Raw genomic sequence first — 15,260 nt, 5'->3', positions numbered from 1 at the left:
ATTAGAGATAATGTCATATTAAGTGGCATTAACTAGAACTTTGTGTTGCAGACTTTTAGGGTAAAATTAATTTTCGACAGAGTGTTAATTAAACCTAAGGAAACTTAATGGAACATCACGACAAAATATATTTGTGTTAAATTAACTACAAGGTTTTACTTTAAAAATATTAATTTCCTTTTAGGAAATTTTCCAAGAAAGATTTATGCATTAAAAATTAAAAATATACCCCCACACAGACACAATTACTTTATACATTTTCTAAATTTATGGCAACATTTTATTGTTGTTATTTTTCGTTAGAGCACTTACTTCAAGGTTGGCTATAATTATTCTTGACAATGTCAAGTGCACAGCCACTATCTAACAACACTAACCTTCTAACAATTATTGTCAGTCTTTCTGGCCAACAGCATTTAGTCATGTCACAATTTTGTCAAACAGCTGAATATTAAATAAAATGATTTAATTAAATGCGAGTATAAAGACAAGAAGTTAAAAAAAGTATACTTAATGCTGAGAAGAATTTAATTAAGTTTAAGACACACAAATTTTTAAAAATACAACATTTGTTGCCAAAAAGAATAAACAAAGAACTGTTTTTTATTAGATGTTCTGGGAAAAAATTATAGAAAACCTACAAAAAAAAATAATAAAATAAAAACCTTTTTCTCATGATTAAGTGTTGGAAAGAAAAATGTATTTAAATTTTTAGTAGAAACGTTTTATTTGCATTAATTAACCAGCTGTTTGTTCCTCAAGACGGAATTAAAAGAAAAAGGAATACATAAACATAATTCTGTTATATAACATGACGTGACATGATGAGTTATTGAAAATTTTAACATTTTTATAAATTCATAAAAATTGCAAAAGTATTTAAAAATAGCTCACTGCTTAACGTTGTTGCGTTGATATAAAATTATAATATCATTTTATGTACAATTTTAAATCACAAATGTAGTCCTTAAAAGCTTTTCAGGGATACATTTGATAGCACGTGTTGAAATTGTTTTGTTGCAAATAGAAAGTGTGCACAAATTTTTTTAAGAAATCTTAAGTTAATTTTTTAAGAATTTTCTAACAATGTGAGATATATGAAAAGTTAGTGTATGAGTTATACAACAACAAAAATTACTCATACGACTCGTAATTTTCTAAAATTAGAGAGAATAAAAATACTTGTTTTTCTCACTTCAAATCAATTCTTAAATATAACATTTAATATATTTGCAATACCTTTGAGAGTACATACCGCAAGTTTAAGAGAATACAATAAATTCAAAAGGGACCCAGCCAATGAAAAAACATTCAATTTATATGATTGGAAATCATAAAATATGTCACCTTTAAAATAGTTTCGGTCCTAAACTTTTTTTAATATTTTCCATTTCATTATTTACACAAATTATAGAACTTTTAGTCATGTTATTACTCTTTTTTTAATAAATTGCTTTTCATTTTCAATTTGAACCTTTTAAGCAATAACAAAATAAAAATTTCATACCTTTGTGTTATCAACAAATTAACACTCAAACGAATTTTTTATTGTATAACCAACAAAAACATAAATGTGACCTGTAATAAAGCTAAATCAGCTAATAATAATATAGATTTACTTTTTTATTTTGATATTTTCCCATCAAATTATAGAAATTCAAAATTAGTTTGAAACCCAAAAACACATTTGTGAATACGAACCTATTTAAAAATCAAACTGTTAGATGAAAAAGCTAATAAAAATCTAACATAAAAATTGCTTGATTATCGTTGACTGATAGGTAACAAAGTTTATAAGCATTAAGATTTACGATATTGTTAAAAAATTAATAAATTTTAATTTTATTGACAAAACTTTCAACGTCAGGCACACGCATAAATTTACATCTTAACGAGCTCATTGAATACAATACATATTACCTCCTGTGCTATTTGCTTTAGCTCAATACTATATATTGTTCCTTTCTTCGTTACTGCCAAACAACTTCCAATCCAGCTGAGGTTTTGTGTTGATATCTTCATAATGAGCTGCTATTAAATTAGCTCCATTGACAGGAGAAACATTGAAAAGGTAGCCAACCAACCAGCCAGCCATGGACTATTACTACTACTACTCATATGTTTGAATACGTGTATATGGACAACATAACAAGATTTCAGAGTGGAAAAATGAACAGAAAAAAAGAAACTTCCCATTTGCCAGCTTAATATAGGAAGGAAAATAAAAATTTATTACATTTAGCACTACTGCAGGACCTTAAGGCTTAAGCCTAAGTGTATGTGTATAATAGAAATATGAACAAAAAAAAAACAAAGCAAAGCAAAAACCCCAAAGTCTGAACTCTTTTTATACCATTAAAACCAACTAGTAAATGATGTCCCATAAGATTTACTTAAAGTACCATAAACATTTTGATTCTTACACGTACACATTTGAGGTTAAAATTAGGAGTTGAAACTAACACATACATAACTAACTACATTAACATGTATACATACACACATATACTACATACAATATAATCATTTGTGAGGGTTTAAAATGCTAAAATAGCAATAAATGTAAAACCAAACGATAAAACATACTTATGTATATGAATACACACGTTTACACTAGCTACACTTCTAACAATGTTTACGTATGACTATGGTAGTGTGAATGTCAACTTTCCAAACTTAGTCTTAGGTCGGACGGTCTCTTTCGTTTTTTGCTTGTTTTCTATTTGTCCTTTAGGAAATGATGACGATTTTTAGATGGGTTTCCTATGATTTTGGTTTTTTTATTGTTTGTAAAAAAGGTAATTTTGTTATGGTTGCTTTTATGTTTGTAACAAGGCTTTCACTGTGAAAACTGTTTAAAATTCAAATTTGAAAATTTTCAAATATTCGAAAAAGGTTGTTTTTATTGCCAAAGTTATTGTTACATGTTTGTTATCCAGCCTACACTCGCTCAGCTTAGTTTAGCAGTTTTTTTGTGTGTTGTCTATGTGTTTGTTTGTTATGTTGTTGGTCTTGCTTCGTTTTTGTATTATTTTCAATCTGTTTTTTTCTAATTTCAATCATACATGAGCTCCAAAACCATGACTGTAACGTACAAATACAACCTAATATCATCAAGCAATCACTATTAATGCTGCCTGCACATAACAATGAAGAACATACACACACACACATAGTACGAGGGCAAACTGAGAAGTCTTTTAATAACTTTTTTAAGTTTTAAGTAAAGTCGCAATTTGTTATGTATTTTCATAATTTGTTTTAGGTATTGTTGATGGTTTATAAATACGAGGGTTCATCTTTAGTGGATTTTTTCTAGTTGAAATACTTCTTGAGTTTTTTCTGATTGACCTCGTTAATGACAAACATAAAACAAAGCTATTTTTGTTGTTATTTTTTGAAAGTGTGCGAGTGTCTGTGTGTGTTTTTCAGCTACACGTCTGTTGACAGATAATCCTAGTCATATGACTAAACAGGTTTTATGCCATAAATTTTGGTTGTATGTCTATATTTTGACGTTTTTCTTTCTGCCAGTTTTTTTGTAATTTGCATTTAATTTTATTTCATATATATTTTATAGGGAAAAGTTTATTTTCGTGCTCAACTACACACACTCACAAACACTCGTAAACATTTCACCAAAAAAATCGCATAAAAAAAGATACAGGCAATATTTCAATTCCTTTGAGCGCCATCAGTTTTACATTGAACACCAACTGATTTCTAACATGGTGAGGTTAGAAAGGGGAGCCTAAAAGTAGGCTAAATTTATACTCATACATACGTACAGATGTGCGAATATTGCTGTGTGTGTTCATATACATATGAAATGGATAAGGTCTAATTCATGTATGTTTTTGGAAATAAACTGAAAATAGACAAGGGAAGAGGAGAATTCTGCCACATAAAAGTAATGCGGTTATATGCCCAACATACACAAACACATATTCACACACTCGCATAGACAATACTATATGTGCGAGTAAAGTGGAACATCAAATGTCAAAAGTTTAATTTACAACGTTTTGTGGCAAATATGCAATTGAAAGCAGGAAGTATGTGTTAAGAATTGAATTTGCCAAAATTGTGTGAATATATGTATGTATGTATGAATGCATACATAAATATGCATGTGTGAGTTTTTGTGCATACATACATATGTATGTGTATGTATTTGGAATAAAAAAGTCATAAAGTCTGCAATATATTTGTTTAAGAAACTTGTGAGATTTTGTAGTTTTCAATGCAATTAAGTTACCTACACTTCCCTTTCCCCCCACTGACAGCCATTGACTTTCTCTTCGGTTTGTTAGCTAGCTAGTTAGTTAGTCAGAATCTTGTTAAACCGAACAAAATTTAGGAAAAATAAATAATTTGAAAATTATTATATTATGTATGTATACATGTGTATGTAAGTTTTATATGAGTTACAGGATTTTGTTAATAAATGCCTGGGACTATATACTATGAAAAAGTTTAAATATAGTATAACGGATATTGAGAATGTTAATGGATACAGTTTTTTTTTTTTTTTTGTGTTAGGTTCTCTTGTAAAATTGATTACTCTCATAACCGGAGGCAATTTTTCTACATTTTACTGGTACACATGTATAGAATGCATGTATGTGTGTATTTTTTTAATTTTTCGGTCTTATCAAATTTAATTTAAAAGTACTTTATAAATTTTAAATAAATATCCTACATGAACACAACATACATAAACATGTTTAGCTTTTCTATCAATCAAATATGTGTTCATATGTATGTACAATAGAAGGGCTTCAATTGTAGGGAGATGAGAGAAAAGATAAATGACATTATTGAGTTAACTTAACAACGTTATACATCAAATAAATTATTAATATATTTTATTTACGATTAAATCCAAACTTCAATATGCAATCCCCTTTAGCTTGGCTAAAGTAAAGCTAAAGATAATATCAAAACCACTATTATCAAATGACAACTGAAGTCATAGCAGCGAAAAAGGCTTCATGTCCCTGTGCAAAAACATTAAAGTAAAGACACAAGTGGCAAGGTTAAAGAAAAATCTTATATGTTGATCTACCATATTATCAATATGATCTTAAAAATAACTCAAAAAATAAAGCTTTACAACAATGTGTATTAACAAACTGAGAAGGAAAAAAGAGGAAAAAGATAATTGAGTCAAATATAAATTCAGTTTTATACCAATATAATCAACCTTTCAAAGCATCGACAACTTTTTCAACAACCCTCCTAATATGTACATGTGTTTAGGTTCCACTTATAATATTATTATATTGTACACACATAATAATTCTTCCAGTTAAGAGAATTTTAAATAAAATATAAAAATTTTCTTAGAAATAAGGTAAGCAGAAGAAATTGAACATATAGAAAGAATTGAAAGCAAACTAATTCTTTCAACACACAATGTGACCATTTATAAAGAGAAGGAAAAACTTATCTTTTCTGAGAAAAAAAAAACAACCACATTTTTATATTGCGTATTCTAAGATTTTCCATAAAAAACGTACAGAATATACATGCAAAAATTTTAATATTATAAAACTATTAGTTTCATATTATATGGTTGTAGTTTTAGTTTGACTTTATTTCATAATTTCAGAGTAAAAGAAGTGTTAAATACATGTTAATTGTCTATTTTTCTTATGAATAATAACACCTAGTCAAAATATTTTCTCGTTCTCATTAGTTTTTATGTAAATTTATATAAATAGCTGCAATTATGCTTAAAAGCAAGTTTTTAGTTCATACCACTCGTACTACACCACGTATACTTAATAATTATATTTTTTATACGAAGTCGTATTCATCATACGCCAAGTGTTACTAATGCAAAAGTTACTTGCTGAACAGTCGTAATTATGCATAGTGGGAATTAACATTACTATTTTAAAGCAGACTAAGTGAAAATTTATTTCATTCAAGACACGAAATAAACATAATTTTAAAGAATTTGGCAGAACTAATTAGAAATTTTAATGAATAATAAGGAATTTTATTCAATGCAGACATAGTTGAATGACACAATTTTGAAAAAAAAAATCTTTATAGTCAGATTCGAATTTTTCGGTTGAAATGGATTTTTTTTCTTACAGTCATAACTTATACAAAGGAAAGTGTTATAACCGGAAATTTTTGTGTTTTGCTTTAGTATTGAAGTTAAAGGAAAATCCTGTTATAAAGGCATTAAAACTTGAAGCTTTATTTGGTGTAATAAAGATTAAATATCTTTAATAATTACGTTAAGGTTTAAATCGATCAGTGACAAGTTATCACTCCTACCAAAGTACTGCAAATTTTCATGTCCAATTCAAGACCCTTGGATTTAGAAAGGTTTAAAATCTATTATACTATGCGTCTTAGATAAGAACGAAAGTTTTCATTAAAAATTTTATGAAAATGTATATTTAAAAAATGTAACTAATCTCTTTAATTTCAAATAAACATTTAACTATTAAATATTTTTCAAAACTTTAATTGAAATGCCAAAACATGTTTTTCCAACTTTGCAAAATTTTAACAAAAGCAAACAAATCTCTATTAAACTGTACTAGATTTGTTCTCTGGTTTTCCTTTTCTCTATAATTAACTACTTTTTCTGGCAGAACTCAATTAAAACTTTATTTAAAGATAAATTATTATGAAAAATATTTCATTTGAAACCAAAGTCATTAAATGCACTCTACACCACGATGATAAATGTTAAAATTAACTAATACAACAACACTGTTCATAAAACATAAATATCAAAAAAAAAATATTTATAAATTGAAAGAAATAAAAACAACAAACTCTAGTCTTTAAAGCCAAACTATAAGACTCTAAAATAAAGGATAATTAAGAAAAACGAAACCTCAATTAAATAAGGTGGGTGTGTAAGGGATCTAATAAATCTTCACACACACACACACTCTCACTGCATAAAATCCAAGAAAACCAAGAACAACAGCAAAATAAATAAAACTTAAAATAAATTAAAAAACAAAACTTATACTGATTGTACAAGTAGTACTTACCTACAAAATGAATGGCGGTGACACAAATCGCAAAATCTACGAAAACAAAAGTAGCAGCAGCAGTGACAGCAGTGGCAGCAGCAAAGGCAGTGCCAACAACATTTATATTATGCGAGTAATACGAATGAATGCTGAAGATGTGGAATTATAAACGAACACAATTTTTACACATACATATTTTATTTTCTGTTTTCTTTCACTCTTTTTATATTTGTTTTCGGGTTTTATCTTAAACTTTTTGTTTTGCTTAAATAGTTGTTGCTATATTTTGTATTTATTCTAGTTAGTAGTGATGTTGTTGGTGTCGTTATCAGTCTACTTTAACTATGGCTTATACACTCTACCTGTGCGTAAGTTAAATGAATTTATTAAAGGATTTTGGTTTGGGAAGCAATGACAGCTATGATAACAGTAAATGGTATGCGGTGATAACAAACAGTCCGTAAAACCATCCCACAAAAAAATACATAATTAACTTTTGTTGTTTTATTTCTCTCTACAATTTGTTTTTGTGTTATAATTTATTTAAATGTTGTTATTTTTATTTTATTCTTTTGCTTATTTAGCCTCTTCTTTTACTTATGTTGTTGATTTATGGTGATGCTGTTGTTGTTTTTGTTAAAATATATATTTTTTTTCCTGTTCTCTCTGTTAAAATTCTCACTTACACTTACAAGCATATAACATTCTATTGACTTTTACAAGTAAAAAATTTACACAAACTCACAACATTTTTGTCTATTCATGCCACGAACGAAAAGAAAAGTCCTTTTTTTCTTTTGTTTTTTTAACACTCTGTGATTTGAGGCAGAGCTTTAAAGCGTAAAATATTCTTAATTATTTGTAAAAGATTTGAACAGACAAATTTTCTTTCTTTTTAATTATTTATTTAAAATTAGTTTGCAGCATTTTTTTATTTCATTATTTGCTTTATTATTTAAAAAATAATTTGTTTTCTTTGTATAGTACTAATTTGTTTAAATTCTCGTTTGTCTCATAATTGAAATCAATTTTGTTTGTATCTGGTTTTTCCTTTGGGGTGGTGTCACACAAAAGCCACTCACTCACATTTCCTTTACGAAAATACGCACAGACACACATGAATTCCTATACAGAATTCTTGCTCGAAATACCGATACAGCATGATTCTTTTGATTAACCGTTTTCTTTACCAACAAACTAAATAAACAATCAATCGATTTTAAATGAATTTATTACTAATAAAAACAAAAAAATATGTGTCTACCAACAAATTGGTAGTATTTTCTTTTTATTAATCCTTTGGATGGTTTAATCCATTACAAGTGACTTGTTATAGTAATGGAGCATATAAAATTGCAATTAATGACTTTTTTTCTTGACACATACACTCAGTTTCCGTTCGTTTGTTGGTCCAGCAAAGTTGAATGAAAGTATACGACTAAGTAAATGATGCTTTAACTGCCAAGCATGTTAACAGCATAGAGTCGGCTTGTATGTGTTTAAAAATACAGATACGAGAAAATGGAGCAAAATGTAGACTTGTCAAGAAACAGTTGAAATTAAAAGAAAATAAAAGAGCAAATTTTGTTAAATAACGGTCTATAAAAAAATTCCAGTCTACAAAGACGTATACTTAATATTAATAATGATTTCATAACATTTAGCTTTTGAATATATCAGAAATAACAAAGTAAATAAAAAACACAACTTTTTAAATGTTAAAACAAATAATGTCTTAAATATGGAGAAGATATTAAACCATTAACGTAATCATTATAATTAGTTATATTTTAGTAAAATTTAATTTAAATTACTTTCAAGAAATTAATTTGTTTTTGTAATATTCATATGGCATCTCTGTTAAAAGTGTCATTTCTCTTGTTTTCGTTTTTCCCTTTTTGACATCTGCTTGCAAATAGCCAAAACAGCTGTTACTACCTTTTGCCGTACATTTGTTTTGTTTACATTTTGCTATAAATACAATTTTTGTGTATATTTATTTGCAGAAAAAAAACAACACATTTCATTTGTTATTTATAAATTTAGCACATTAGCATAAAAAAGTACGAGAGAATGACAGCGCCAAGTGTTTTATGAGGTACGTGCGCATCACTTCATCACAGGTAAATATGATAGAATGCTAGTTTGATTTGATTTGTTGCCAGGAAAACAAGTGCTTTTTGTGCAAGACCAAATACATAACATCACTACTAAATGCCTTCTCATAGAATATTTTCCAAATCTTTAATACAATCCTACGAGTCTTTAAATTTTAAACCAACCAAGGACTTTCGTAAGGATGTAGTAAAAATGAAAACGCAAACGAATAAAACTATTAAACGCGGTGATCGCATTTTGACGGAAAAACCTTTTGCTTTTGTGTTGAAATCAAAATATCGCAAAGAAAGATGTGACAACTGTTTAAGCAGGTTAGTTTTACAATAAAAAATAACATTTAAAAAATGATTAACAAATTTTTGTTTAAAATTAGTACCAAAGTTTTGAAATGTTCCAACTGCCATTATGTTTACTATTGCAATCGTGCCTGCCAAATGGAGGCCTGGCCTTTACATAAAATCGAATGTCCATTCCTTAAACGCATTTATCCCCGTACCGTACCAGATGCAGCCCGTATGTTGTGCAAGTTGATAATAAAATTAAATAATGGTGGTGACTTGGAGAAAGGTTATTATACAGAAACTTGCTTCAGGAAATTTAGAGATTTAATGTCGCGTAAGTTTATGTTTTTTTATTTCTTAAAAAATAATTAAATGAAGAACATGTCTTTCTGTAGATTATCAAGAAATCAAAAATGATCCAAAACGTATGGAACACTTGGAATCTTTGTATGCTATATTGTGTGAAATGATGCAGGACAGTGTTATTGTGCCAAATCAAATGGAGTTATTGACCATTTATGGACGGGTAATTATTTAAGTCGCATCTAGAATATTCCTTTGTTTGTTGTCTATAAGCTAAAAAGGTACATATACCCTACAATTTGGGAGAAGTATGTTAGACTATTTGATCAGAAAGTAAACTTACTTTAGAGGGATTAAGGAAAAAGCTTTTAACTCCAAAATACTAATTCTACGTTAGTATTAGAAAGCATGGGATGAAAGTTGCAAGATTTCTGTACAAACTTTTTTCTAGCATATTTTGCCGCATTTTCTGCTCCATTTCTCATCAATTAAGATTTTGATATTCCTATATTTTATGAAAATAGAGTTTCCTTTGGAAGCCTAACAATACAATTATTTTTTTCTTAAAAATGAGAATTGTAATTCCATACAAGCTTAAATAATTTGTAATCAGTTTTTGCTATTACTAAAAAGTAGAACTATATGTATATCTCAAACTTTTCATACAGAAAGGGTGAATGAAAATCTATCATAAACGATCATATTGATCGCCTTCTAGAATAATATTAATGCTATTAATTTTATTAATAATACACAAAATACTACAAGTGTATTACGCATTCTGTTTGTGTTTTTTATACAAATTTGGCAATTGGCCAATATTATTTTTTCCTCAAAAAATATAGACAGAATTTTCGATTTCACTTTCGTTTTGTTTATTTTTATACATGTATGTTTGAAAATAGATTGGTTAAAGACCAAGCCCCTTGCTGACACTTAGCATAGTGATGCGGCGCTAATTACAACTTGTTTTCACAATGTAGTTTTTCCTAATATCTTGTTAGTTTAATTAAATTTGTATTGTTTTGTAATTTTGTATTTAGCTGGTAACAAATGGTTTCAACATACTCGATGCTGAAATGAATTCAATTGCCACCGCCATCTTTTTGGGTGTTTCGGTAACCGATCACAGCTGCAAACCAAATGCAGTGGCCACATTTGAAGGTACTACATTGCATATACATGCTACCGAAGAAATGGAATGTTTGGATTGGTCAAAAGTATATTTATTTTTAGTTTTATATTGTGACACAAATCAAATTTATTTTTGATATTTTTAGATTTTCATTAGCTATATTGATTTGCTAAATACCCCCGAGCATAGGCGTAGAGATTTGAAGGATAATTATTATTTCTTGTGCATTTGCAGTAAATGTATAAATGATCAAGAAGCTGTGGAAATGGAATCGGCTTGTTGTATTAATAAGAAATGTAATGCTGCCGTAGATATAAACTTAAATAACTGTACAGAATGTGGTACGGGTATAATACCTAGACACCGCAATACTTTCAAGGAAGTTATGACTTTAACTAAGCAGGAGCTAGAAAGTATGAAAGATGTGGCTTGTAAGTTTAGTTTTTTAACTTTTAAATTATGCATTTGTTAAATCATTTATATTTAACTTTAGACTTGGATGTTTGCAAGGTGTTAATGAAAAAGCAGCAAGAAGTTCTTCATCCTTTAAATGTATGGCATATAAAAACCTTGGATGCTGCCTTTGAGGCGGCTATAGATGTGGGCAAATGGCCCGAAGCTTTGGAATATGGCAAAAAGTTGCTGCCGGGTTTTCGGTAAGTAATCTACTTTACAAATTATTTCAAAATATAAAATTTTTAATCTATATTTATAGCAAATATTATGGCAGTTGGAATCCTTTATTGGGTTTACTTTATCTAAAATTGGCAAAAATCCAATTACATGAGTCATGGCTTAAAGAAGCATTGGAAAATTTTGCGGAAGCTCGCAAAATTCTAGAAGTAACACATGGTCGTGATCATTCGTTAATACAAACACAATTGAAACCGCTGATGTTGCAAGCCATGGCTGAAAGTTCGGATTAGATAACATTAATAATGTTAATATTAATTTATAGTTGCTAAGTATTAGTTATAGTTTTATGTTTACACTATTTACATGTTAGAATTTAATTCATGAAATAAAAGTTTGAAATAATTAAGAAAATTCGAGTATGGAACAATTGTTGAAGCCATTTACTTCTGCTTACTATAACATTTTGGTAAGTAGGTCAAATTTAACACTTCTTTATGAGTAATAGGTTTCCCGACAAGAATAAGAGAACAACACTAACATTAAATAACACAATTCAAGCGAAAGGATTCCACTAGAATTTTACTTTGATTTGACTCTTTGGACTTTTCCAGTGAAGCTAATGTACACCAATAAACCCACTCCTTGCTTACGTAATAAAGCCGGCTATATAGCAAAAACTTAAGGGGCGGTTAAAAAAGCTGTGGATAACAAAGTCATGTCTAGAATGTGAACCAACTACAAAACCTACTTAATTTATTGTAGAAATCATCCAGGTTTAAACAAAATTTTAAAAGAATCCATCTTATCACAATTTTACTTTTTATATCTTAAATATTTATGACTTACATATAATACAGCTTGAAGGAAATCTGCAGCAGTTTACTTTTTTCATAATTATCACATTTTTCTATCGCCACAGTTTACTTTTTTCATAATTATTAAACTTTTGTATCATTTTTCACTTTAAATATTAAATTTTCATTTCAAATGTTAACATTTCTTTAGCACTGATCACCACCTTGTAGAAAATAAAATATAACGGGATTTTTTAACAACCACGCCATTTTAATTGATAAGGAATAACAAACTGACAGCTCTACAGCATTGCCAGCTCTCAATATTTTATTCCTTTCACTAACAGTATTGCTAACTACTCTTTATATAAAGCCGTTAAAGTTAAGCAAACCATTGAAATAGTCCTAATTAATAATTAACCAAACTAATTTTATTACCTTTATCAATATTTTTTGAATCTAGAATGTAAGTAATTTTCTAAACTTATTACAAATTGTTACTTTGCGGTAATTTGTTAAGCTGATTAATTTTAACGGTAATTTTTTAACAAATCCGCCATCGTTTTGAAAGGTTGGCATTACTGTTTCACTGTTTATTATTTCTACAAATACAGAGTTGTTATATCTCATGTTTACGCAAAAATGACGTGTGTTGTTGTTGCACACTTTTGTGCAAATTCTAAATTTTATTGCATTCCTAAGTTGTTTTCTTAAAATATGTTTTTAATTTTAAAACTTTTCTTATTAACAACGATTTTAACACTTCTTCACCATGTTGACGGCTTGTTTGATCCCGTCTCGATAGGTATAGCAGCAGGAGTAGGACTTGGAGCTTTTAAATTTGATTTTCTTAAAGATCAAACCTACTGTCGTATGGCAGAATGCTGTAATGAACGTAGTATACCGGCTGATATTATGGGACTAAAAGATGAGCTTTCCAATACTTTATTTGGCCAGCATATAGTACAAAAGCAGCTAATACCCGCATTGGAAGCACATTTTAATGGTAAACGTAACTCCCGCAAACCATTGGTGATAAGTTTTCACGGTACCCCTGGTACAGGGAAAAACTTTGTTGCCGATCAAATAGCTAAAAAGCTATATGAAAAAGGTTTAGAAAGTAAATTTGTTCACAAATATATGGGCCGCTCAGATTTTCCGGTAGCCCAGGATGCCAAGTTATATACGGAACGCATAAATCGTGAAGTGCGTGAAGGCCTTAAGGCTTGTCCGCGTTCCTTATTCATATTCGATGAGGTTGACAAAATGCCAGCCGGTGTTTTTGAATCGCTAACATCCCTGGTGGACTACAATGCATTTGTCGATGGTCAAGATACTACCCAAGCAATATTTATATTTTTATCAAACACTGCCGGCGTTTACATATCGGACAAGTTGGGTCAACTTATAAGGAGTGGCATATTAAGAGAAGATACTAAATTGGGCCACTTTGAACAGATTTTAGAAAAGGCTGCCTACAATCTGGAGGGTGGCCTTAAGAAAACTAGCCTTATAGAGGCCCATGTGATAGATCACTTTATACCATTTTTACCTCTAGAGAAATCGCATGTCTATAAATGTATAGAGCAAGAATATAAGCGTTGGAATGCTATTCCTAAAGAGGGTGCCATAGAGTAAGTTTTTAATTAGCAGAAACGTTGACATACTTTACTTAATTGCTCTCTTATTTATTGCAGGAATATAATCAATGATTCTATTACATATGATCGCACCAATGGCATATTTGCCACTTCTGGCTGTAAGAAGCTAGATAAAAAGGTAGCTGTGGAAGTTATGTCCACTTGAAAAAAGAAAAATCATTGCTTAACTTAATTTTTTTTACTTTTCTTGTATTTATATAGTTTACTAAGTTTAATAAAGAAAAATTTACAAGTTATAAACGAGTTTCACTTTTACCAGGGATTCTGCCACTTAAGACGAGAATCTCTCTTCAACAAATCTGTATCCAGACGTTTGGGATCATTTTCAAATGATTCCAAAGCTTGTACCCTCTCCTCTACTGGACCAATTTCTTTGGTTACTATACATTCACCATTGGCTTTGACCACAGTGTGTTTAATGTCATTCTCTGTGGGCTCTCCATGGGGAAATGAAATGGGTGTAACTTTAATAAGATGTTTGATTTTCCATAAACGGGCATTTATTTCGGGAATATTTTTTACCACAGTAAAATCACCTTGTTTACCATCCAAACCAAATTCTTTAAGTAAATGTTTCTCCCAATAGGGATTGCCTTTAACGGGCTTAATACGTTGTACTCTGAAAAGTTTAGCAGGTTCTACAGGTGGATCCTGGTGGTTGGGATTTCTGTAAAGATAAAAATAAATTTTATAATCTGTAAAGTATATTTATACATGTGTGGATTTATTTACCTGGGATAGTAAATAATATTTCCATATCTCTGGCCATCTTTGTAAAGATATTTTTTGTTATGTTTACCATAGTGGCGCACAGTTTGTGCCCACACATTATCCGCAGTGGATAATAAAATTTTAAAAGACATAACTTTAATTTATATTAATTTACAATTTAAAAACTATAACTAATTTTTAACAAAATTCCTTCGTACGAGGAAAAGGTTATGAAAGCGAACAACAAAAAAAATCAAACAGCTGTTTGAGACACAGAGAGAGAGGCATGTTTAGTAAGCATAATAGAATTACAACAGCGTTGCTCAAAAGGTAGTATATATTTTATTTTCAGCAAATTTTTATTATTTTTTTTTTTTTTTGATTTTTTTATATTAAACATAATCAAAATAAATAAATAAATAAGAATTAAATTAAGAATTTTATATAATAACATTTCAATTACCAATATATATCACAAGTTATTAATATGTAGTAAATGGGAGGAGTTTTGCCGCCATTTTTTCCTCTGTACAAATAGATTTTTTATCTTTCACGCTATTGGTTATTTTTTTTTACATAGAAATCATCCCCAGGATGGTGATTCCTTCCTA

At 29.1% G+C, this 15,260-nt stretch overlaps 4 protein-coding genes across 6 annotated transcripts in view; 2 read left to right on the top strand and 2 right to left on the bottom strand.

Moving 5' to 3' along the window:
* The window catches only part of LOC119601541, an 89,242-nt gene extending 80,807 nt beyond the window's left edge, over positions 1-8,435 (bottom strand). Inside the window, exon 1 of the mRNA XM_037952534.1 lies at positions 7,029-8,435. The gene's annotated coding sequence lies outside the window, so the exon portion shown is untranslated. The remainder of the gene's footprint in view (positions 1-7,028) is intronic.
* Positions 8,436-8,934: 499 nt separating this feature from the next.
* LOC119601546 (histone-lysine N-methyltransferase SMYD3) lies at positions 8,935-11,907 on the top strand. 3 transcript variants are annotated; one of them, XM_037952554.1, is made up of 8 exons: positions 8,935-9,108; positions 9,176-9,439; positions 9,502-9,743; positions 9,805-9,935; positions 10,756-10,932; positions 10,993-11,278; positions 11,341-11,503; positions 11,563-11,878. In XM_037952554.1, the coding sequence occupies exons 2-8, from the start codon at positions 9,225-9,227 to the stop codon at positions 11,771-11,773; spliced, it is 1,425 nt and encodes a 474-aa protein (XP_037808482.1). In that variant the 5' UTR covers positions 8,935-9,108; positions 9,176-9,224; the 3' UTR covers positions 11,774-11,878. The 3 variants fall into 3 exon arrangements, with proteins under 3 accessions (XP_037808482.1, XP_037808491.1, XP_037808475.1); XM_037952563.1 differs by having other exon boundaries at positions 8,936-9,133; positions 9,239-9,439; XM_037952547.1 differs by lacking the exon at positions 8,935-9,108 and having other exon boundaries at positions 9,147-9,439; positions 11,563-11,907.
* A 1,012-nt stretch (positions 11,908-12,919) lies between these two features.
* Positions 12,920-14,178, top strand: LOC119602126 (torsin-like protein). The gene is made up of 2 exons (XM_037953488.1): positions 12,920-13,911; positions 13,975-14,178. Exons 1-2 carry the CDS (start codon positions 12,995-12,997, stop codon positions 14,081-14,083), a joined length of 1,026 nt encoding a protein of 341 aa, XP_037809416.1. The 5' UTR covers positions 12,920-12,994; the 3' UTR covers positions 14,084-14,178.
* Positions 14,107-14,929, bottom strand: LOC119602137 (39S ribosomal protein L30, mitochondrial). Its single transcript, XM_037953499.1, has 2 exons — positions 14,671-14,929; positions 14,107-14,605 (listed from the first exon to the last, which is right to left on the bottom strand). Exons 1-2 carry the CDS (start codon positions 14,799-14,801, stop codon positions 14,191-14,193), a joined length of 546 nt encoding a protein of 181 aa, XP_037809427.1. The 5' UTR covers positions 14,802-14,929; the 3' UTR covers positions 14,107-14,190.
* Between the last annotated feature and the right edge of the window lie 331 nt (positions 14,930-15,260).

This window comes from Lucilia sericata, unplaced genomic scaffold, assembly GCF_015586225.1.
Source record: "Lucilia sericata isolate MDLA Ls3-8-SP2 unplaced genomic scaffold, ASM1558622v1 Contig000006F_arrow, whole genome shotgun sequence".
In the NCBI taxonomy this organism is placed as follows: Eukaryota; Metazoa; Arthropoda; class Insecta; order Diptera; family Calliphoridae; genus Lucilia; species Lucilia sericata.
Note: the sequence above shows the minus strand (reverse complement) of the source record. Positions and strands in the feature narration are given on the sequence as shown.